Source organism: Syngnathus typhle, linkage group LG11, assembly GCF_033458585.1.
Source record: "Syngnathus typhle isolate RoL2023-S1 ecotype Sweden linkage group LG11, RoL_Styp_1.0, whole genome shotgun sequence".
Taxonomy (NCBI): Eukaryota; Metazoa; Chordata; class Actinopteri; order Syngnathiformes; family Syngnathidae; genus Syngnathus; species Syngnathus typhle.
In genome coordinates this window covers 12,081,212-12,103,664 of record NC_083748.1, presented here as the reverse complement: position 1 = coordinate 12,103,664, position 22,453 = coordinate 12,081,212, and the positions used below count along the sequence as shown (strand labels likewise).

General features: G+C 44.0%; 1 protein-coding gene across 1 annotated transcript in view; it reads left to right on the top strand.

Annotated features, from left to right (window-relative positions):
- The first annotated feature begins 9,878 nt into the window (after nt 1-9,878).
- The window catches only part of igsf21a (immunoglobin superfamily, member 21a), a 100,200-nt gene continuing 87,625 nt past the window's right edge, over nt 9,879-22,453 (top strand). Inside the window, exon 1 of the mRNA XM_061291706.1 lies at nt 9,879-10,317. Within this exon, the coding sequence (XP_061147690.1) occupies nt 10,260-10,317 (58 nt within the window). The 5' untranslated portion in view covers nt 9,879-10,259. The remainder of the gene's footprint in view (nt 10,318-22,453) is intronic.

Genomic DNA, 22,453 nt, shown 5'->3' with positions numbered 1-22,453 from the left:
GCTACACCCATCCACCCATTACATTTTTCACATGACTGTAATGTCAAAGCAATTTTGTAAAAATGTTGTATTTGTACGAGGACCGTAGCTATGTCCGAGGTAACTTTGATAGAGTCAACCTAATCCTTCCAAGTGCTTCCTGATTAGAGCAGTGATCCCGATTAATCCCCATCTAAGGGAGGGGTCTTCACCCGCCAGTCACGGATTTATACTCTACAGTACGCTGCCCATGTACAGACACTCCAGACACCTCTCCTAACCCTGAGAACGTGCACGTGTGATGGTACTTCACTAGCACGCCTCTGATCGGATTTAGTTGCTTGGTGTGGGGGCTGCCTGCCCTTGTATACAAATTGCCATAGTAGATTATCCTGCATAATTTTTGCATATTGTGGCTAACTAATAAGGAAAAAAACGTCTCATGCTGATTTACTGCAACATTTCCCACATTCTTTAATTGGTGTTGACGCCATCCATCCATCTACTGTATTGTGCTTATCCAGTGATGAATACATAACCCCCAGACGGGTGCTTTGTCCTTGGTGGAACTATCTGTCTTATGTTAGCGCCTTTGTAATCATGAGTTGAACTTCTAATGCCCCCCCCAACACACACACTGCCCCCAAAACTCACGCATGAGCGTTAGCGATAGACATCTATTGAGCTGCGGATATTCACCATTCCTCACTAGCAATGGGCGATGGTAAAGACACTTATCCCCCAAGGGGTGGCAATTTTTGCCGTCCCGTCTCAGAGCAAGCGCGTCTGAAGGACAGGCGTCTGCATCAGACACACGGCCGATTCCTGTCACTGGGCTGAGAGATAACCCGGTCCGTCCTTCACCTGAAGGTTGAGTACACGGTAAGTGTCAAGTGCAAAATGCACAAGTCTGCCAGCGCCGCCTGCAGAGAATGAACCGCTCCAACTTGCCATTGATTCCCCATGTGAAAATATTTCTGTTCCCAGGACATTTGTTGGCTTCATTGTTTAGTCCAGAGGGTGCACGTTCTTTTCCGTAAACAGAAATTTGATTTGCGTTGAAATACGTCAACAACATAATCAACATGCATGAAAGCATGCAGCTAAATACAAGCGTACAAAGAAGACTACGAGGCACACCTGGACAAGACACGATACGGAGAAAGCTGATTGGTGGGCACCACAAACAGAGCTAACGAGAACACGCGTGGACAAAAACCGAATGAGTAGACTTAATAATATGACATAACATGAAACAAAGCAATGCCAGAAGAAAAACCAAAACAGATTTCCGGGACGTCTAAAGAATGATATCTGCTGGCAAGATCTTGCGCTGATGCTCTTGCATCGAAGCAACTCAATCAAGAACAAGGCCAACGCCGCAGCATTTACGCTATATTATCAAAGTATGATGATGATGTGCTTGGGGATATCGTTTCCCATTGAGAGTCATTCAGAAGAGACAAGAGTCCATTCGTGCAAAGTAGGCTCGTAAATTTCTCCTAACGTTAGTTAGCTCACCCTTCTGTCTGGCAATAAATATTTGAAATCATGGCCCCGAAGGGTCATTTTGAAAGCGTGGATGTGTATTTCTTATCAAGGTGTCATAAAAGTTGCTTAATTGCCCGACATTGTGCAAGCGATGGAGGCGTATCACTTTGCTCTTCCTCCAGATGCATATCCTTGACTTAAACACCACCACCGACAGCGCCCGCTGTTCAATAAAGATACACTCACCAGCTTGATGAGAGCCGGCAAAGTTGAGCGTAAACAAGGTAAAAGGCTTCTTTGGTTTCTTGAGCCCACCTTGAATTAATCTTGTTGCGCTGTTTTGCCACGCAGCGGGCAGCACAATTGCCTTCAACTAATCCATCTCACACCCACATGGCTTTGCCTGCACATGCAAATGTGCATTCAAACTGCCGTTTCGACAGAAAGAAAAAAAAAGCCTTTGAATTGAATCGTGGTTGACACCGTGGACCTCAAAAGTTTCAAAAGGCCTTGAATATCTCGTCTCTGAGCACCAGGTAGATACTGTAAGAACCTCCAAATGAAGCATAAAGGAATACCAGCAAAGCGTTACTAGTGCTACTCTTTGTATTTTGACCCCTGGAAGAAACATGTCGGTGCTGATTGAAAAATGCAAAGGAAGCCAATAGGCCCAATGCTAACGTTCCGGTTCACAATGATGTGACGTCATAAAACCTTCACAGGGAACAGTTATTTGAGTTTGAGTAGAAAGATTTTGTGACTGCCCTTAAAGCATCTCTTCAAGGTGGGACCTTGAAACGTTTCGGTTTGATAACAAATCATCAAACGTTGCGGCCTGGCTTTGGTATCTCGCTTTGACAAAGGCTGGATTTTGTTTGTATGTAGTTTCCTTGGGCCAAATTTGGTAGCAATCAGAGAAAAGAATCACAAAGGATGGCCTCTTTTAAGGACAACCGGAACTGCTTCAAATGAGCCTAAAATGTCCGTCCATTTATCCATCCCAAATGATGTTCCCTGACACGGTAGCATGCAAGAAAATGGCCGAGCATGCTTCTAAAATGAACTGGAATGAAGTCAAAAGGGAGCGGCGAGACAACCACACCGTTTCATCCGTGTCCGACCTTGCGATGCGGCAGAGCCCTGAATCTATTTAGAGCGCGTGGATCATCACGCAGCAAGAAAATAGCGGATAGTTACAAAAAGAAACAGAGCGACAAAGCATCCCTGCTTTCCAACTCTTCAGAAAGTCATTGATACATTTATTGCGCAACAGCCCCTCTACTCTTTGAAGTGTTGATATAGGGCTAAAGACCAGGATCACGTCTCGTAACGTTGGGAATATACAAAACGAAACACTTTGGAGTGCTTTGAACAAATGAACGGCAAAGTCCAAAGGCTTTCGTGGTGCCTTTCATCCGGGACAATTAGCATTGTGTGTTTGGGCGCCTTAAGACATGACATTTTCCATCTGCAAAAACACTGGATAATGACTTCCTCAAGCCACAACTGTTCTTCCTTCTATCATGACTCAATCATGCGTCCACTCCTGCACGGAATGCGCCGTTCCCCTTTTGCCAAGCGGAACAAAGCGAATTCCTTCGATCCATTATTTCTCGACTTTCTACATTTTCACTGCAATTCATCCCCCTCTCCGTCCCCCTCAACAAGCATGGCTGTTACATCTTATCGTACATGTTTGTGAAGAAATTAGGCTCAGAAACTAATTATAACAATTACAACACCGAATTGTATTTTTAAAACGGTGAAGTAATCAATCTAACAGAATTAAACTCAGAAAGGTTTAATTATTGGTTGACTCGGCTACCGACTATCGCTGTGAAATTCAAGACCTGAAGCTTTTCCCGTGAAATGGATCGACAAAGGACAGCTCGTGCGTGTGTGTTTGCGGGGTGTTTCGCGACACTCGCTTCTTGGGTGTGTATGGAATGTTTGGACTTAATTACCCGAGTAGAAGCGGGCTCACCTCTCTGGGCAAGATGCACCTGGGATCAAATTAGCCAATTTAATTAGCGACTCTCATGGGTTTAATGGAGAGTGTATGTGTGTGCGCTCGTGTGTCGGCCTCTGGCACTGTGCAGTGGTATTTGGCTAATTTGAGGCACGGGATGAAAGGTACTGTTGGAATATTGATTTGGTTCTATTCTTAGACAGTAGTCTCAGTGAGTGTCGTTAAGTACGGATCACCGGTCAGTTGTTTCTGGTACAGGTCCACTTCTTCATGACAAACGTTGATGCAGTCTAATTGGCATTCAATGTCATAAAAAAAAAAAAAATATTCATGCTTTGGAAAGTTAGGGTAGAAAAAAAACTGCTCCGAACATCCGATTGACTGAATCCCAAGGGGCGCTCCGGGGAAATTCAGCCAAATGAGCTGCAATCAGATGTCGCGATTCAAGACAGATGGGTAACAATAAACTGCCATTGTATTTAGCTAAAGGCCAACATTTGATGATCATTTTGAGGACTTGCCATAAAAAAGCTCTGCATCACTTTTTGCAGATTTAATTGACCCGTTTTCTATTCAAATCAAATGGCAATCAATATTGAAGGTATTACCCAATGAGCTTTCTTTTTGTTGCTGATCATAAATGAATCGCTCATACACTGTTCATCTTTTTATTTGCAATTAGCCTAATAATCACGTTACTATGATTAGATGTTGAGTTTGCAGAGTGAGGCTCATTCCTGCGTGATAGTGGTGTGCGGATCACCTGGAAAATCAGCTGTGGGCGACATTTGTCGCAGCTTCATTAAAGCTACTTTGTCAGTAGGGGAAGATTAAAAAGGTATACATGATTCACCTTTTGTTTGGCTTGATCATTTATCAGCAGAGCGTGATCCGTTGCTAGAACCGCGGTGGGGGAATTGGTTTCACTGGTTGTGGCAGCGCACAAGAATATTAATGACGATATCAAATGAGTGATGACTGATGAAACAGTTCATGGCTGTTTGTCGGCTAGCCTTAGCTACCAATCAAATTTCTAGCCAAGCGTACGTGATGTTTATGCCACAACATGATTAATCGTATATCTGTCAGTGCAAAGGTACGAGGTGTCGACTCCTCCGTACTCTGTGTAAGTAGTGATCACAAGCTTTCTTCATTCTTATTTCATTTCAGACAAATCAAATTTACAAATCAACCTCCCAATCACGACGGGACGCTTGAGTGGTTAGTCATAGAAGCAAAATGGCTTCTAAAAAAGGTAAACAAATGTCCGGTGGCAGCCATCCGCCAGCGGGATTTGACCAGGTCAACCTTTGCAGACTTACAGCCATCTGCCTCCAAATTTCATCCCCAATCCGCTGATTAACTTGCGCCATGTCGACTAAGTGACAGACGGAGGGAGGCATCTGAGTGAACATCTGACCTCTTTTTGGGACGTAGATAAATGTTTATCCCTCATAGTCTGGTGGTTGTGGCCATTCATCCACGTTTTCACCGGGACCACCTTGCCGACATCTGGGTCAATCGAGAATATCTCAATATACCAATATGCACCCGATTGAAGCCCACCGGTCGGCTTTTGTCTCATTGTGCAGAAAATTGCTGCTAATCCCAGGCCTCACTGCAATGTGCTCCCTCCCCACCGGCACTTGTGTGAGTCTTGAACCCAGCGAACCATCCCCCAAACACAAGCCCCCCTCCCCCATGCATAATATCCATGCACTTCTGCTTCTGATAGATATGTCTTGTAATCTCTTTGAAAATGAGCATTTGCAACATGTAAGAACCTCAAAGCTGCAGGCCTCAGGAAAGCCACTGAGAAAATGACTCACCCCCGCCCAAAAAACCCCAAATATGGCTTTATTGCAGGTTTAATTGGTATTAATTTCTTTGAAAGCAATTATGTAAACATTTGTGAGCTAAAACGAGCATTTTCTCTACGATCACATTCTGAAGATGATGCTCAGACATCCAAATTGTCTTACCTATAATCAAACCAATCACGACGGACCAGGCAAAAATCTCAAATGACCATCGCTCTGTTTGAATGCGGGGGAAATAATTCCCTAACATTTCGGGTAGATCAATGTGAAATTGGAAGTGGCTGGCAGCAGAAAGGTGATTGAGTAGGAAAGTCAACTCCAAACTGATCATTTTGTAAACCCATGAGAATCTTGCTTTGATATAGATACGTCCCTGTCGTCTTAGCCCCTCCTCTTTGTTTAACTGCTCACCCCTCCCCTCTCTGTACAGTTGTGCTGAACTCTCCATTGTTTGACTTTTTGGGGCAAAAGCAGCGTTCACAGATGCTCGTCACGTTCCGCAGCCGCAACGGTATATTTTCTTTTTGCTTGTGTCCTATTATAACATTTCTTGGCAGCCAAATGAAAGCCATTTGGATGGCCTAACGAGGAGAATTAGAAAAGGCCCCGACTACCTGACAAATTAAACGTCTTTAGATTACGGCGAGGTCATTTGCATTCTCTGCAAAAGACACATTTCCATTGATATTCTGAGCGACGCAGCTGCCGATAAGAGCCAATTCCAATGCTGCACATTTGTCTAGTAATTCACTCAGAGCCGTCCGTGGCGTCTTCGACGCCACTGGAGTGCATTGAAACGAGACGCACGCGGCGACGTGCTGACGTCACACACATCACTCACACTAGCAAAATGCTCTCTTCTGCACCACTCATAGAAATTACTGAAAGGCTTTTGTGCCCTTTGGTCAAAAATAGTCCAGGTTGGGTTAAAAAGACGGACGGGCCCTCTACTCAGGTCGTTTTGACCAATTTATTGGGATTGTGTTAATGGAACAATCCAATTTGACAAAATAAGCCTTGGGACTAGTCTTGGTTCCTGAAAAGATTTTTTCCTTCCCTAAAAAAAAATAAAAATAGAGGACATTATGCCGTCATTTATTTTTTACATGATGTCTTTTCTCTACAGTTTTTAGGGGTGTCAACCAGCAATATGAGTGGAAAGCTCTCTCCCACAAACTCAAAATGTTTGGGACGCCCGATTCTACAAAGTAGCGGAATCCACGTGGAGCAGCCATAAATGCATGCCTCGGCAGTCCAAGGACAAACCTATGATGACATAAAAGACAAAGTTGTGCGACATGTCATTTTCTTGGATCAAAAAAGAAAAAAGCCAGCGGCTATTTCAAGTTTATTGATTGGTGCTCACGGTGGAGGAGGAAGCGCACGGAAGCCATTTCTGCCACGGCGGCATGTGCAGGTCCGTTACCCCAGAAAATTGCTGTTGACACTACCCACAGGGGATGTGTGACGGCACGTTAGTACCGAGCGACCCCGACCAATTGGCGAGGGGAGGGCGGGTCACGTGGGAGTCCTTTGGGCCGCGGCGGTTCTTGTTGGTGCCAATACACCCGTGCATCAAACAGCCGCTGCCTCTGGTGAGATTCACATCTTGTTGACAAGCTTCCAATGGCGGCTGAAAACAGCATTTGGTGGGGGGGGGGGGGGGGGGGTAGGGTTGACGTGTAGTTGAAGGTCTTTTTGGGTCACACCTTTGCCAATCAATATATCTTTATTACCTTGATATATTGACTCAGCTTCCCTAAGAATGGAAATCCAAGGGCTTTATTCGTTCGTCTTCATACTTTGGATGCAGAAATTGGATTTTGCGGGCAGATGGCTGACTCGATACCTCATTACCTTGACAGTTTCGAGAAATGCGCCCATTGCAAAATAGAGGAGCAAACATTGCTCGCCTGGGTCTTGCTACAGTAGATTGTGCTTTGAAATCTTCTCGATGACAACGACTGTACGTTGATTTAAAAGGCACCGTATAAAAATCAAGGTCAAAAGAACCCAGACCGGAAGGATGTGAGCTTTCCAAAAGATTTCTTTTGACACTTATTTCAGCCTTTTTTTCAAATGCAAGTGCATGCAAAAGAATGTTTCTGCGCTTGCATTTTTCACATTCAATTGAAAAAAAATTGCCAATGGTCATTTTTCCTCCTCGTGAAAAGTAACACTGCCGAGATGCCAGAATTGAGAGAATTTGGAGATGACATCACTCACTGCCTGTGGCGCCTCACTTCATTCTGCTCAGGACCACAAAAGAATAAATTTTGAGTTCACTTCCAACATTAGCTGCCTCAAAAGGCAAAAAAAAGGCAGCAGAAGCTGAGGTTCCCAGAAAAACAGCCTCAAGTGCAAGTCCATCACTCCAATGGGTGTGGTCGACGTAAAAAGCATACCTTCAAGTTTTTTGTGACTTTCATTCAAAATTCAAATTCTCTGGCAACTTGTTTAGGCAGCTGGGTTTGAATTAATCACCTGCCACATTTTCATTTATTGTGATTCGAAGATTGGAGGTCACTCTAATCCGGAATGGCGTCGGACCTCTGCTTACAATTCCATTCATTTGACTCTTTTGCCATTGGATGGGCGTGTCGTCGGCCTGGAGCGTTACAGCTGCAAGCCAGCCTCAATTGGTCAAATATGTAAATGTCAGAACTTTTTCTTGGAAATACGGACATGTGGCATTGGCAACCGTGAGTGGCATTCACATGACAATCTTTGCCGCACAGCCTTTCAAGCTTGATAGCTCATTCCAGGAAGTGTTGCTTGGAGCCAAAGAGGTTTGCCGCATGACGTCAGCTTGCCGGCATTTCTCGGAAGTTCCTGGCATGGTGAAAGCAACGTCGGACCATTAGTGACCCATGCTCTCCCAGTCATTTCACCAAGATGACTAAAATGTGTTTTGTGAAATATTGCAGATTATTTCTGAGGCTTTATGAAACACTGCAGCAGGTCATCACTCTCGCTTTGTTGCAGCTACAGCTCTTGTGAAAGCAAGATTCAAAGAAAGTGTAGTGTATAATTAATAATATTTATCGAGCCCTTTTTTACTCACAAATTAAATGAGTGGGCTCTGGGTTCTGTCAACATCTACCTATTAATTTGGAAAGCACAGGTAAGAACTACCTGCATGGCGTTTCAACGGGGTGACTGCAGGGTCATCAGCCGGGAGCCATCCTTCATTGATGTTTTGCTCCATTAATCTGGGAACATCTGTGGAGCAACGGCAGGGAGATGTCCCTGCCGCCACCCCTAGGACTCTTCTTTCCCCTACGACCTGTCCTTCCAACGCAACCACAATCAGAAGCTGGCTCTTTCCACCTCTTCTGCCTTGTCCCAGACACTCCAATCTTCCTGGATGGATTTTCCAACGAAACCCCTGCAGGCAACCTCCACAGGGTAGACAGTTGCAGACCATCCAGCTTCTCTGCACTCAGGTACTAGGTCAGTGTATTTGTCCCTCTTTGTTTCAGAGGCATCCTCCATTCCTCCCTCCCAGGGGACAGTTAGCTCTGCCAGGATCATAGTCTTAACTGCAGGGGACCACAGGATGACGTCTGGCCTCAAGGAGGTGGTGACAAGCGTGGTGATGGTGGTGATCAGCAGCTCAAGATCCACCCTTAAGTTTCAGCTGCATCCGAGTGTTAGCAGTGGTGATCTCTTTCTCTGGCTGATGGTCTGAGCCCTTTTCCAACGAAGCAGATGAACGCCCGTGTCTTGGAAGGAGGGTGTTTGAACACTGAACAATAACTTTGTAACCTATTTCTGTATTTATTAACATAACTACTTATTAGGGATACATATAATTATAATAATTTATGTCAAAAATAATTACCCATGAATAAGTACTGTAGTAGGAGGGGCTGGAATGGATTGCTTCGCCACATATCAACGTGGTTTTAAAGATGGGGAATTCTGAATAAACGTTTGCCCACAGCAAATGCCGCCAACGTGTTATTTGGAGTTCAACAAGAATCTTCAGAAAATATATACATCGAAAAGACGGGTTTGGGTGGTGGAGTATATCAAAAGAATAGAAGACCCAAAGGCAAGGAGGCAAATAGGCAAAGCAAAATAAATCTCTCCCTCAAACTATTTATTTTGAAAAACAAAAATTCAATGAAAATACCAAATAAACCAATTCCCCAAATCATCCAATTTCAAAATAATCAGACATCGAGAAGCCAAACAGTCATGACATGGCAAGATGACAAGACAGACAAAGAAGGACAGCCAATACAAGTCAGCTGACAACGAGGCGCACATGGACAAGACACGATTGGGGCGCCTGTGTGCATTTCCCCCCAGTTTTTTGTTTTCAATTGTCAAAGTGATGTAACCAGTACGTAGTAAGGCCAAATACTTACTGACTGCTTTGCATATGTACTACGTAGATTTAAATGATGCTGCGTTGTTGCGGTTTTGTAAATCGGCTTAATGGACAGAATTAGAGCGGGTCCAATCCAGCCTGGTGATTACCAACGCAAATATGTGAAATAAAAGGGAAACGACGGTGCGTCTGTGTGAAGGGGCGGAGAAGGAGTTGGAGGAGGAGCGGGATGGAGAGGCGGAGGATTGGGATGAGAGAGAGAGAGGGAGAGAGAGAGCGGCTGCTCCATCCGAACCTCTTGTGTTGTCACTGCTGCGCGGCTCCGCTCGCCTCGGCCGCCTTTTGTTTGAAGCGGACTCAGACCGGGGACCAGAACCAGTTCTTTTTTTGCCCCCCCCCCCTCTCTCTTTTCCGTCGTTTTGCCCCTCCTCCCCGCGACACCGTGCATGCTCGCATCCGTGCGCAACTTGTGCGCGCTCTCATCCTCCCGCCTGCCTTCCTGCCTGCCTGCACTTGGACTTGCATCATGACCATTAGTTCGAGTTCGGGGGCACCTTGCAGCCGCGTACCTCTGGAATGGTGGGCACTGCACGGCCGCGTCATCCAGGGGAGCATGTAAACGCCAGAGGAGTTTGGGATTTAACGCAACAAAGGAGCAACAATGAGCGTCTTCACGCTGTGCTTGCTCCTGTGCGCGGATCTACTGGATTTAGCCGTGGGTAAGTGACAAGTCCCCACGTTCCCCAACCCACACACATGGATGCATGAATTATAAAAAAAAAAATTGCCGGTCCAAGCTGCACAAAAGCTTAACTGTGCAGGGGGGTGGGGGGTCGGGGTAGTGGAGGTCAACTTTTCCGGGCCCACCTAACTCCCTCTGCAGGTGCACTTGGGAAATTAAAAAAATGTTGCAGCATCACCTTAGAGGCTAAAAAATTAGATGCAGTTCCAGCAATAAGAAAATCCCGAATTTGTGACGCTATGCAGCTCCCCCTTCCTGTCACTGTCATGCATCCGTTTATGCCCAAAAATATTAAGGCATTTGCCTAATGGCAGATGAAGCCGAATACATCATTTGGGTTGTATTTATTTCTTTTTTTATGGGGGGGAAGGGGCGAGGTTGCTGTGATTTGTCACTGAGGCTTGTCATGGCAGTCAAGCAATGACGTTGGCATGAAGACTTTAGACATGAGCAGTGGAGCAAAGGCGAAACAGTCAGTGAAACAGTCATATTTTTATTCACGATAATCTGTTGTAGGCTATATGCATAAAAGTGTCTTTCTGCAGCACAAAAAGATCAACTTGTGTCGTCAAAACAAGCGCAACAAGAATGCTGTGTCCGACTTGACATGAAGCGTTCTGACCTTTGCATTTTCGGAGGTTGTTCAAGCGCATGAAATGTTTTTTTTTGCATCACGCAAGTGGCTGCATGATTGGGAAAAAAAGCTTCAGGATTGAATGGCTCATTCACGTCCAGCTCCGGTTTCCGAGCTGTCACTCATATCAGAACACATGTTGACTCAATGTCCATGCATGGCGCTGGGCAAGAGAAAACACCACACTGTGCTTCGTCCAGCGCTATTTTTGAATGCAAAATAAAGCTAAAAATTTAGAAGAAAACAAAAAAGTCAATTGTTATCGTGTTCAGAGCATTTTACGTGTTCAACTTATCTAGTTCCACCACCTTGTTTTCTATAGAATATACAGTATTCTACAGCAAAAGCAAAAAACTATTAATAATAGCTTATGAACGGTTAAACAAATATAGGAAAACAAACAAAACAAGCAAGAGCCTTTTATAAATATATTCTGACAACACACACTGACAATTGGGGCCCAGTTTTGATGTTTAGTTCTTTTGAGAGGACGCTACAGTTTCTTCTGTTCTAAGGTTTGCACAGATTGCAAACCATCTCTTTACCGTATTTTGTGTTTTAGTAGTGCTGACGTGTTTCTGTCGTGATGTAACGGCACACCGGGGCTGTTTTCAGTCTGGTTTTTTTTTTTCCTTCTGTCCAATTGACTTTTTCAGCACGAGACAAGTAGGCGTTATGATGAGGATTGATCTCAGCTCTTCCGCTGTAGGTCAAATGTTCATTAAGAGGAACCCGATTCTATTCAGGTTGACAGATGGATTATATCGGCTGTGGGAGACTTTTTTTCAAATGTCTTTTGGCTTCTTCAGTTGCCCAGGGCATCCTTGGGAACTTGAAGCCACGAGAGCACAAATTAAACGTGTTTGGTGAAGAGATGCACAGCAAAACTTGAAAAACGCTACCTGGAGGACCTGAGACTCGACGTCGCTGTTATGTGATCTTTAATTAGCAATCTTGTTGAGTGGCTCAAGAGCAACCACCGGTGGTTGCAGCCATGGAGTGCGCTCAACTACATCTGCAACCACCATCCGATGACTCCAAATTTTCACTAGCTTTGTTTTTTTTTGTCCTTCTGACCTTCCTCGCATTCTCTCCAAGCAATGACAAAGCTCCATTTTTTTCTTAGTTTTTTTCTCGACAGATGTATTGAATGATAAAATTGAGATTTAAAGAAGACAATTAAAACAGGTTGTTTTTGTATTTGATTTCCCAGTGAGTCCTACTACAACCAATCATTTATTCAATGTGGCTTCCTCATAAATTCATATGAAATCTTTTGAGAATGTTCTCAAATGTCTGTTGTGGTCATTCCCTCACACATTGTTGAGACTCTTTGTTTCTTGAGGTTCAAATTGGAATGACTGGATGGCTTAGTGAGGGCTTTCCAGTGTTCAATATGTCAATTTCCGCAGCAGAAAATCTGTGACGACGCGAGTGAGTCACGGATGCCCGAGGCATCAGCGGAGCAAAGGCTGAAGCGTCCGGTTCGATGCCGCAGAAAAGCTGCCGTGGCAGAATGAAGTCGAGGCAAGCTGGCAGAGGTTGAGTGATGCTCTCGGCCGGTGTTGTTCTTACTCGGGTACCTCACCCTTCCTAAACAACGTCCCCGACGAGCACGGTGTGCCAAAGGGATTCCCCTATTAAATTGATTTCTCTCGGCAGGATGAGGTTGAATTGCTTCGTCATGATTTGTGAGCAGTTGACTTTGGCAGCGTTTGGAAAACTCTTGTTTGTGCTGTCATCAATCAGAACCACGCAAGAGGGATTCAAGCAAGGTCCATAATAGATCTTTGAATTTTTCTCTCTCCCAACAAACGTTACATCCACCAGGGATTGAGGTTTGACTTGAGTCACAATCAGAAGAGTAAATGTGCAATGAACACATTTAATTGAAAAGATCCAAGATTTGCAAAGTTGATCCCAAACCCCTTCAGTCCACCAGATAAAAATGTAAAAAGAAATAATCCGGCACACATAACGGTTTGCTTCGAAGATGGATGATGCGTGGAGGCAAGCCGGCGGATCTCTTTAGGCTCTGATGGTTGGCGTCGCAGCGTGACTGTCTGCTGCTGACACACTGACAAGATAGCGGCTGACGGGAAGGGCTTGCACTGGTGATGCTACTATCTAGCAAAGCACCTCCAGGCTTTGCTTCAGTGCTCTTCACATCATTGCAACCTGTCGCTTTGGGCTGTGGTGGCCTCGCCCATGGACACGAAGCAGACTCCAGCATTTACGGCTAAATGCTAAAAAGATGGCAGACGGATGGCTGGAGGAGTCGGCTGGCCTTTCGTCTGACATCCAAAAACTCTTGGAAATGAAGTGTTCAAAACAACACCATTTGGGTGAGAATTGGAAAGTTGGATCAAATTGGTTTGCACAAAATTGTCAATATTTTTGAATTTTTTTTTTTGTTTTTTTGCAAAACTTGGATCAACGAAGTTGGGTCGGTCCAATTTTTAACCCAGTAGTTTTAAGGGTCCACAGAAAGAAACGCGGCATGATTTCTAGATTCATAGAGTGAAGCAGCATGCGGTTCCTTACACTGCTTTATCCCTCTTGACTCTGTATCTGCATTATCAAAAGAAATTTGATGTTTTGTATACCGTAATTTTCAGACTATAAATCGCACCGGAGTATAAGTCGCACCAGCCATAAAATGCCCAAAAAGTGAAAAAAAACATATATATATGTATACAAGTCGCTCCTGAGTATAAGTCACCCCCCCCACCCAAACTATAAAAAAAAAACCGCGACTTATAGTCCAAAAATTACGGTAAATAAAAATAGGAATTCCACAAGTTAGCGAGATGGTATACTTCACCTGGTGTGTGTATGTGTGGCTCGGAACATTGATGTTTTCTTCAATTCTTGCCGAACTGAACGCTGGTATGCTGACATGACGGCGGCTCAAACATTTAAGACACTTTTTAAGCAGTACGAGTGCACCTTTTCATGCTGTCTGGCAGTCTGTTCAAATGAGGATGATATCCCATGCACAAGCCTTTCGGGAGCTAGACTAGTTATGCTAGAAACCTTTTACACGCCCCCCCGCAAGCACTTTTGCCGAGGCTCCTGCGGGGCATTTTTCCATCCACACCCCACAATCCAGTTTGAGAAAAGCGAGTATGCCGCACAGCTCAGCAGTGCCCATTAGTCCTTCACTCTATTATGTATTCTACTGATAGCTCTAATGCGACAGTCTAACACCGTGGCTGTGCGCTTCGGAGAAATACACAATGTTTAACCTTGTAATAGCAAGTGATTTAATCAAACAATAAAGGTGTCGTCGTGGAGCAACCTAAAAGCACTCAATGGTTGACCCAGGTGAACTGGAACGAAATCGAGCAGCATTTGATAGGAAAAAAAAGAAGTTCTTTTCTTTGCGGATACATCTTCTGAAATAAAGGGTTATTTGTGCCTTTCCAAGAAACCTCTTGTGGCTCAAACTCCCACTTAATGAAATGAGATAAGAGTGCATGAAAACCCGAATCGGGTTGGCGATCAGAAAACGATGGCTTTTGTTGAACAGCCGCGGCAGCTCTGTGCACTTTGGCCCACGTGCTAATAGCCTCTGGGAAAGCCTAAAAAAAGTTCAGTCGCCCTGCTTGAGGGCGCGTAGGCCATTTGTCGCTTCTTGATGTGACTGTTAGGGGCTTTGCTGTAACGACTTCAAGCGAAGCTCAACTGTAAGCAAGCAAATCTGTGGGCGTGATTTGAGCGAGGGAGGGATTGTCTTAAATCCGGCAGATTTTATTGGATTGCTCAAAAGTAGGACAAAAAGCAAAGGTGATTCTAAGAGGCTTATGCCAAGCAAGCTTTGGCCCACCTGAAAGTTAAAGTCTGCTGCGATTGGGAGCACTCACATTTTTTGGCTCAAGTGGTGGACCTGACATGATTGGTTGCACATGTACAAAAATGAATATATATATATATATATATATATATATATATATATATATATATATATATATATACAAAAATCTGTGAAGAATTTCACATATAAGTCGCTCCTGAGTATAAGTCGCCCCCCCAACCAAACTATGGAAAAAAACGCGATTTATAGTCCGAAAAATACGATATATATGTTTTTCTTATATTTCTAAATATATATTAGAGTCTAAGAATTTTAATTGTAAGACCACCCCCGGTCATAACTGGCTGAGACTCAAACAATTAGGGACTTTCCATGGCAGACATTCTTTTTTTTTCATAACAGCATTCAAACCTATCTGCCAGGTGTGTTCTTGGATGCAGTAAGAATTTGTTAAAAAAAAGTGCTTATTTTTTCAAAGAACAAAACAAACAAGGTCCTTGGACGACCCGAATCACAGAATTAAAAAAAAGCCAAATAACAAGGGTCACCGTAGCATAAAACATACATGACTTGGAAAAAGACTCAACTCGACTGGACAGTGAACACAAAACAACGAAGCAACAAGGAGAGAAAGCAAAAGACTTGTACAAGCAAGCGATGAAGCAATGAGGAAACACTTGTGCAAGACACAAGATGGCTACAGGTTTGTGAGAAGAGTCATGGACAAAAAATTATTTGGTTTATTTTCTTGGCATGTCGGTTCCCATTTTTTCCTAAACTCATTTTGACTACACGGCCTCTTTAATTCCGTCAAAGAACAGTGTGCTGAGCACACAATGGCAAAACGGCGAGTGTTTTTAATAGCTTCAAAGAAAAGGGCACCAACGAGCAGCGCAAAATGTCTTTGACGGCAATAAGCTGCAGGTTGGAGGATATGGCCGCATTAGCATTGGTGGCGGCGGCTAGGAGCCTGTCAGCCAAAACGCGCAAAACGCAATCATGCAGTTGACATTTGCGACACAACAAAGTGGCATGTTTGCACTCAGCTTGACGTCGGGAAACAATGAAGATATTTTCAGCGTGGTATTTGCATTCAAGAGGATGCAATGCCCTCAGTGTGAGCCGTAGGAGGATACTTGGGGAGGTAGTGGGGGTCCACAATGCAAACAATGCAAAAGAATACGTAAGCCCGATAACAATTCTTTCCACTGTGCCTGCATGTAAAAGAGGAGCATGAAGAAAAACTTACATTTTTTTTTATATCCCAAATCCCCCCCACTTCCCACCCCCACCCAAGTTCTAAGCGCGCTTAGAATGATCAAGTGAGAAATTTTGTGATGAGCCGAGACAACTCGGGGCAAAATCAGTGAAGTAACTTAAGTCCTCCATTGGCAGATGTAAGGCATCCCGCTTGGCTGGCGTGGGAGTTAGAAGCAAGTCGGGTTCCCGATGCAGCCACGGAACGAGAGCCTGCCCCCTCGCCACACTTGAGACCACCTGTCATCTTCAGTGGCACAATTGGATCACTGAGTCTTTTCCCTTTTCGCACACAAAAGATGGATCAGCTGCATATTTTACATTTGAATTGATCTCTTTTAAGATAGGCGGCCGCTTTTTCTGGGTCAGTTTTACAATATTTACGTTGCCTGCATTTCATCGTAACGTTTAGTGAATATTCTCCACTTCAATATGAAGACTCGTCGCTGTGCCAGACAATTTAGCAGCCACACAAATCACATCTGACAACACCTGGAGATTTATTATGTCTTCTTTCTCCACTCTCAAAAATTGCTTTCATGCAATTTGCAATGTGATCAATAACTGACTGAGAAAGTCATTTTGTTACATAGTCACCCCTACGTGCTAATCGGAAGCTGGATTTTAACATGGGCGTCCGTAAGCGCAGCATGGCAGCAGTTTGAGATTAGACGGAAAAACACGGAAGGCCCGGACGGAAAAGGGAATGAGATGGGAGAGAAAGCCCGGGGGGGGTGGGGGGCTGACGCGGGGGGAGGGCGGGTTGATAATCTGCGTACTTGACGTCACTGGATGCTGTGCAGATAGTCCAGGAAGCGAGAGAGGATTGTGTGGCTTCTGCATGCATGCTGGCAGATTATTCCCACTTTATGCATGCTGACTTGTTCCATTTGTGCCATTGGGGATTTTGATTTTGTTGCCCCGAGGCACAACATCCCTCGCATTAAAAATATTCGCCTACTACTAATAAAAGCCATCAATCTGTCACGGCAAAAGCAGGTCCTGCCAACGAGGATGGGGCATTCCAGAACGTACGTCTGCCTCCCGCGATAACATTCATCAGCAAACCTTTGAGTCACTTGATGCAAATTCCACCCCCCTCAACATTCAAGAGTCAAATGACGGCCGCGGATGTTTTCACATCAGTCAATGATGCAAAGGTAACGGAGAGATTGTTAGGCCGCATCTTTACACAAGCGAAAAATGATTTATTCCCGCCTAGTCAAACTGTCAGAGTTGATTGCGGGCTAAAGTGAAGATGGCGGAAACCTTCCACAGCCGCATCATCGCCATCGCTCTCGCTCACTTTTTGACTGTTGTCCGAACACATCTTACATCAGCTGTAATCTTTGGCAGGAACGTCAGCGCAAACCTTTTCAAGAAGGCCAGGACATCCCATGACACTGTGGAAACTACAGCAGTCCTTTTTTTTGTGCTTTTGTCTTGAAGGATTTTTGTCAAAACCCAACAAGACCTTTTTTTGTTACCATACAAATGTATTCAGCCAGCATCCAAAGCAGACGTTAGCACATCACTGAAGACTTAAAGACTTCCAAAACAGCCACTTTCTATCTGTCGTTGAAAGTCATGCATTATTCACAAATAAGTTCTTGCCAAAATGAAAAAAAAAATCTTGGCTTTTAACAGGACTGAAAAGACATTTTTGAATATGCACCAAAATGTATTTTTTGTGCCTTGGCGCTGTCAGCCTGCTAAATGAATGCGTTCTTCTCTCCATTGTTTGCGTGTAAGGCGAGCAGAGCCACTCGACGTGCTGATGCTTCGCTATCGCCGGTTAAAGAACCTTTTTACATTATTGGCCTCTACATGTCGTCGCCCAACATGCATATTAACAAAAGACGAGCACGCACACGGAAATCTACTTAGCAAACATACGTCTTTTTTAATTGCGTCTCCTCCGTTGAGACTTTTAATGGGAGCCTCGTAGCGGCCGCCTCCATTTTGCTTCACTTTTATGCCAGTCACTATTTCCTTCCTTGAGCACAATCTCTGATATGAAACGGCCATGCCTCGTGTCTGAAATGACTCACAATTAATTTTAGTGCTGCTTGAGAAGCCGTTCTATTAAATACAGTGTGAGCCAACGCAAGCGGCTGGGCGGTCACCCGCAGGATGTTACGGTGAGATGATATTAAGCAATTAATAAACAGTGTGGAAACATTGTGGTCGTAAAGATTCATTCAGGTGTCGTTGCAATGAGCGTTTGTTCAGCGCCGAGCGCTTTACGGCTCACCGCTTTGGACATTTTGATATTTATGGCGTCGCACTTGGGATTAGAATAACGTTCGCTGATTGAAACCTAAAATTAGGTTTCAACAATTCTTGGGGATCGCGTTCCGCATTTGGAGACAGGATTTTGTAAATGGCGCCCAGGGTCGACCAAAATTTAACACCAGATCTTTCATATCCTTGTCCGGACTTTTCAGACTTCACAAACAACAGTGTCGACATCCTCTTTCCATGAATAATACAATAAATCTGAGTTGACAAATCACTTTTCTCAGGGCAAGATTGATTGTTTCCATCACGGCGATCCATTTAGAAGACTACAGGCCAAATGTTACTTACTTCTCTGGTTCTTCTATATCAAACAAATTTGTTTTAGGTTCATTTACCTGACATGTTTCGGCGGAATCTTCCGCCTTCATCAGAGTGTCACTGATGTGTTTGTGACGCGTCTTTATCAGCTGATGGATGAAGGCGTGGCTCACCTGTCAGATTTGACAGGTGAGTCACGCCCTCTGCTGTCAGTTCACCTCTCCAAAACACTGTTCCAGGTTGTAGAGAGCATGTATGCTCCCTCGTCCCTGTTGATGGTCCTCGGGCCCCGCTTGCGGATCTCAATGGCCTCCCTGATCCAACGCTGATGTTTGTTTTCTTCAGTGCGGATGACTCTGGCCTTCTCCCAGTCCATGATGTGGTTTTCCCTTTTACAGTGGTCGGTGATGGCTGACTTGTAGTGTTCCTGTTCTGCTTGTAGTTTTATTGCTCTTGTTTGTCTTGTTGCTGTCTCCTTCTCACATGTCACGCCATAAACTCACCCAGGCAGAACGCAGCATATTAGCAAAAGGACTCAACTACGCAATCACACCCAAAAACATACCCCACGATGATTTCATTTTAGCCACGGAGTTAGCATGCGAAAAAATACATAACCCAGGTCAAAAAGCAGCACTACGCAATGAAGTTGCAGGGATATTAAAAACGGCTAAATCACCACCCAGTAATATTACAAAACAGGAAGCAAACGCAATGATCACACTAGCGAAAAATAAAGACATTACAATCCTCCCGGCGGACAAAGGCAGAACAACAGTGATTATGGACACGGACACTTACGAAGAATCAATGCAACAGTTACTACAGGACGATACCTATGAAGTAATAAAAAAAGACCCAACAGAAGACAAGAAAAATAAACTCAAAGCATTACTCAAACCACTACTCATGGAAAATAAAATAGACAAACAGGCATACAATCACCTAATACCCACAGCAAACATCATCCCCAGAATCTATGGCACACCAAAAATCCATAAACCAGGTACACCTCTCCGCCCCATTGTAGACAGCATAGGGTCAGTCACATACAACCTTTCAAAAGCACTCATAGAAATAATAAAACCACTATTAGGACACACGGATCAACACTGCAAAAACTCAAGACAGCTTGCCACGGAACTCACACACATAAAAGTACAGAAAGATGAAATGCTCATATCACACGACGTCATTTCACTCTTCACAAAAACGCCCACACAACCTACCATACGCATAGTACATGACAGACTATCAACAGACAAGACACTCAAGAAACGGACAAATCTAACAGCACAAGACATCACCCAACTACTTCATTTCATCGCTACCTCCACATACTTTCAATACAGAAACACAATATACAGGCAAAAAGAGGGATTCCCCATGGGAGACCCACTTTCTGCCATCATGTGCAATTTTTTTATGGAAGATTTAGAACAGAAGGCACTCTTAACAGCCCCGGACACATACAAACCCACTCTATGGAAACGTTACGTCGACGACATTCTGGAAAAAGTAAAAACAGGACATACACAACACCTCACAGACCATCTCAACACCATAGACACCACGGGTAACATCAAATTCACCCATGAAGAGGAAACAGCTCGATCCATAGCCTTTTTAGACATTAACATACACCACACAGACAATGGTGACATAAGAACAAAAGTACACAGAAAACCCACACACACCGACCAATACCTCCTCTGGACATCAGAACATCCCACTATACACAAACTGTCAGTAGTCAGAACACTATACGAACGTACAACAATAATCACAGATCCGGACGACATAACACAGGAAGAAAAATACATACAACACGCACTCAAAAAATGTCAGTATCCACAATGGGCAATAACCAAAGGTGCAGAACAGGTAAAAAACAAAAAATACAAAACACAGGAGCAAAGAAAGAAACAAACAAGGAAACAGGAACCCAGCGGAATGGTGACGTTGCCGTATGTGAGAGGAATTACGGAACGCATCAAAAGAACCATGAAAAAATACAACATAAGCACACCTATCAAACCACATATAACACTCCGTCAGATACTGGTCCACCCAAAGGACAGAGTAAATCCGGAAAATAAATGCAATTCCATATACGAGATTCCATGCAAATCATGTAATAAATCATACATCGGGGAGACAGGGAGGAACTTCATCACAAGAAAAATGGAACACAAGAAGGAATGTGAGAAGGAGACAGCAACAAGACAAACAAGAGCAATAAAACTACAAGCAGAACAGGAACACTACAAGTCAGCCATCACCGACCACTGTAAAAGGGAAAACCACATCATGGACTGGGAGAAGGCCAGAGTCATCCGCACTGAAGAAAACAAACATCAGCGTTGGATCAGGGAGGCCATTGAGATCCGCAAGCGGGGCCCGAGGACCATCAACAGGGACGAGGGAGCATACATGCTCTCTACAACCTGGAACAGTGTTTTGGAGAGGTGAACTGACAGCAGAGGGCGTGACTCACCTGTCAAATCTGACAGGTGAGCCACGCCTTCATCCATCAGCTGATAAAGACGCGTCACAAACACATCAGTGACACTCTGATGAAGGCGGAAGATTCCGCCGAAACATGTCAGGTAAATGAACCTAAAACAAATTTGTTTGATATAGAAGAACCAGAGAAGTAATTGAAAAAGAAAAAACAAGATGAACCTAGTACAACTACAGGCCAAATGTATCTGACGTATTTGAGCTAGTTTCACTTGTTATTGTCCAACCAACTTCAAGAATTCCAATCTTGAGGCAACAATGTGAACAATGCATTGTCAAAGACTATATTTTACAGCTGTGATGATAAAAAAAAAATAGATTAGTTTGAAAATGGCAGCTCTCAGCAACAATCGCTTTGGTGACACTTTTCCCGGAAAGTTTGGGAAACCGAATTCTTCAGCCGCCTCCGTTATTGTTGTCGCCGTCATCTCTCCGTTGCGAATGAAAGTGTAAATCCTGTAATCTTGCATCTCTCGTGTTGATTACGATCCCGGGGTGACCGTTCCGTCGGAGCTCAGAAACTCATATTAGACTTTTTGACGCAGGCCGGATCCAATCCCGTTTGCAATGAATGTGATTAGCGGCAAACAATGAAGTCGTGTCGTGGGGAAGTGGAGGGGAATGATGGCCACTGATGCCATTTGAATGAAGTGTTGATTCAAAACAGAGAGTCCCAATATTGACACTGGCATTGGAACCAAAGTCACAATTCTTAACCAATCTTCAAACTGTGATGAATTTTGAAAGCTCGCCGCTGTTGAAAGAGATTTCAGGGATAAACGCGGCACGTCATGGTGATGACCTCACCATCTGACATTATTTTCATCAGATCTTCTGCAAGCTTATTGTTCTTTCACCGCCGTGGCTACACAAGAGCAATTATGGATACGTAAAAGCAAAGGTCGTGAGTGGAGTGTCACACAGCGATCTAAATAATATTTAGTATGTTGCAATAAATATTTTGACCAGCATAATTTATGCCCAAAGTTGTTTTGTTAAATATAACGGAGAAAATGTATTGCGTTACTGCCCACTTCTGGTCTGAGCTGAGCACAAAATGTTATTTTTTGATGTGTTTGCTTTTACTCATAAAGACAAACATTATGGAATGTCCCGGAGAAGAAATAAGCTACTGATGTGCTGTGCTCCATACATTTATGTATGACTATCGCAATAATGTGACTTTCCATTCGTCGTCACCTTTTTTGCTCCTAAGGCAGCCCAGGAAGTGAAAGCATCTAAACTGCTTATCTTGGAACTCATATTTGCATCTTGCTCAACCTCCTTTTTTTATTGTAGTTATTTCCACTTTTTTTTTTAAAT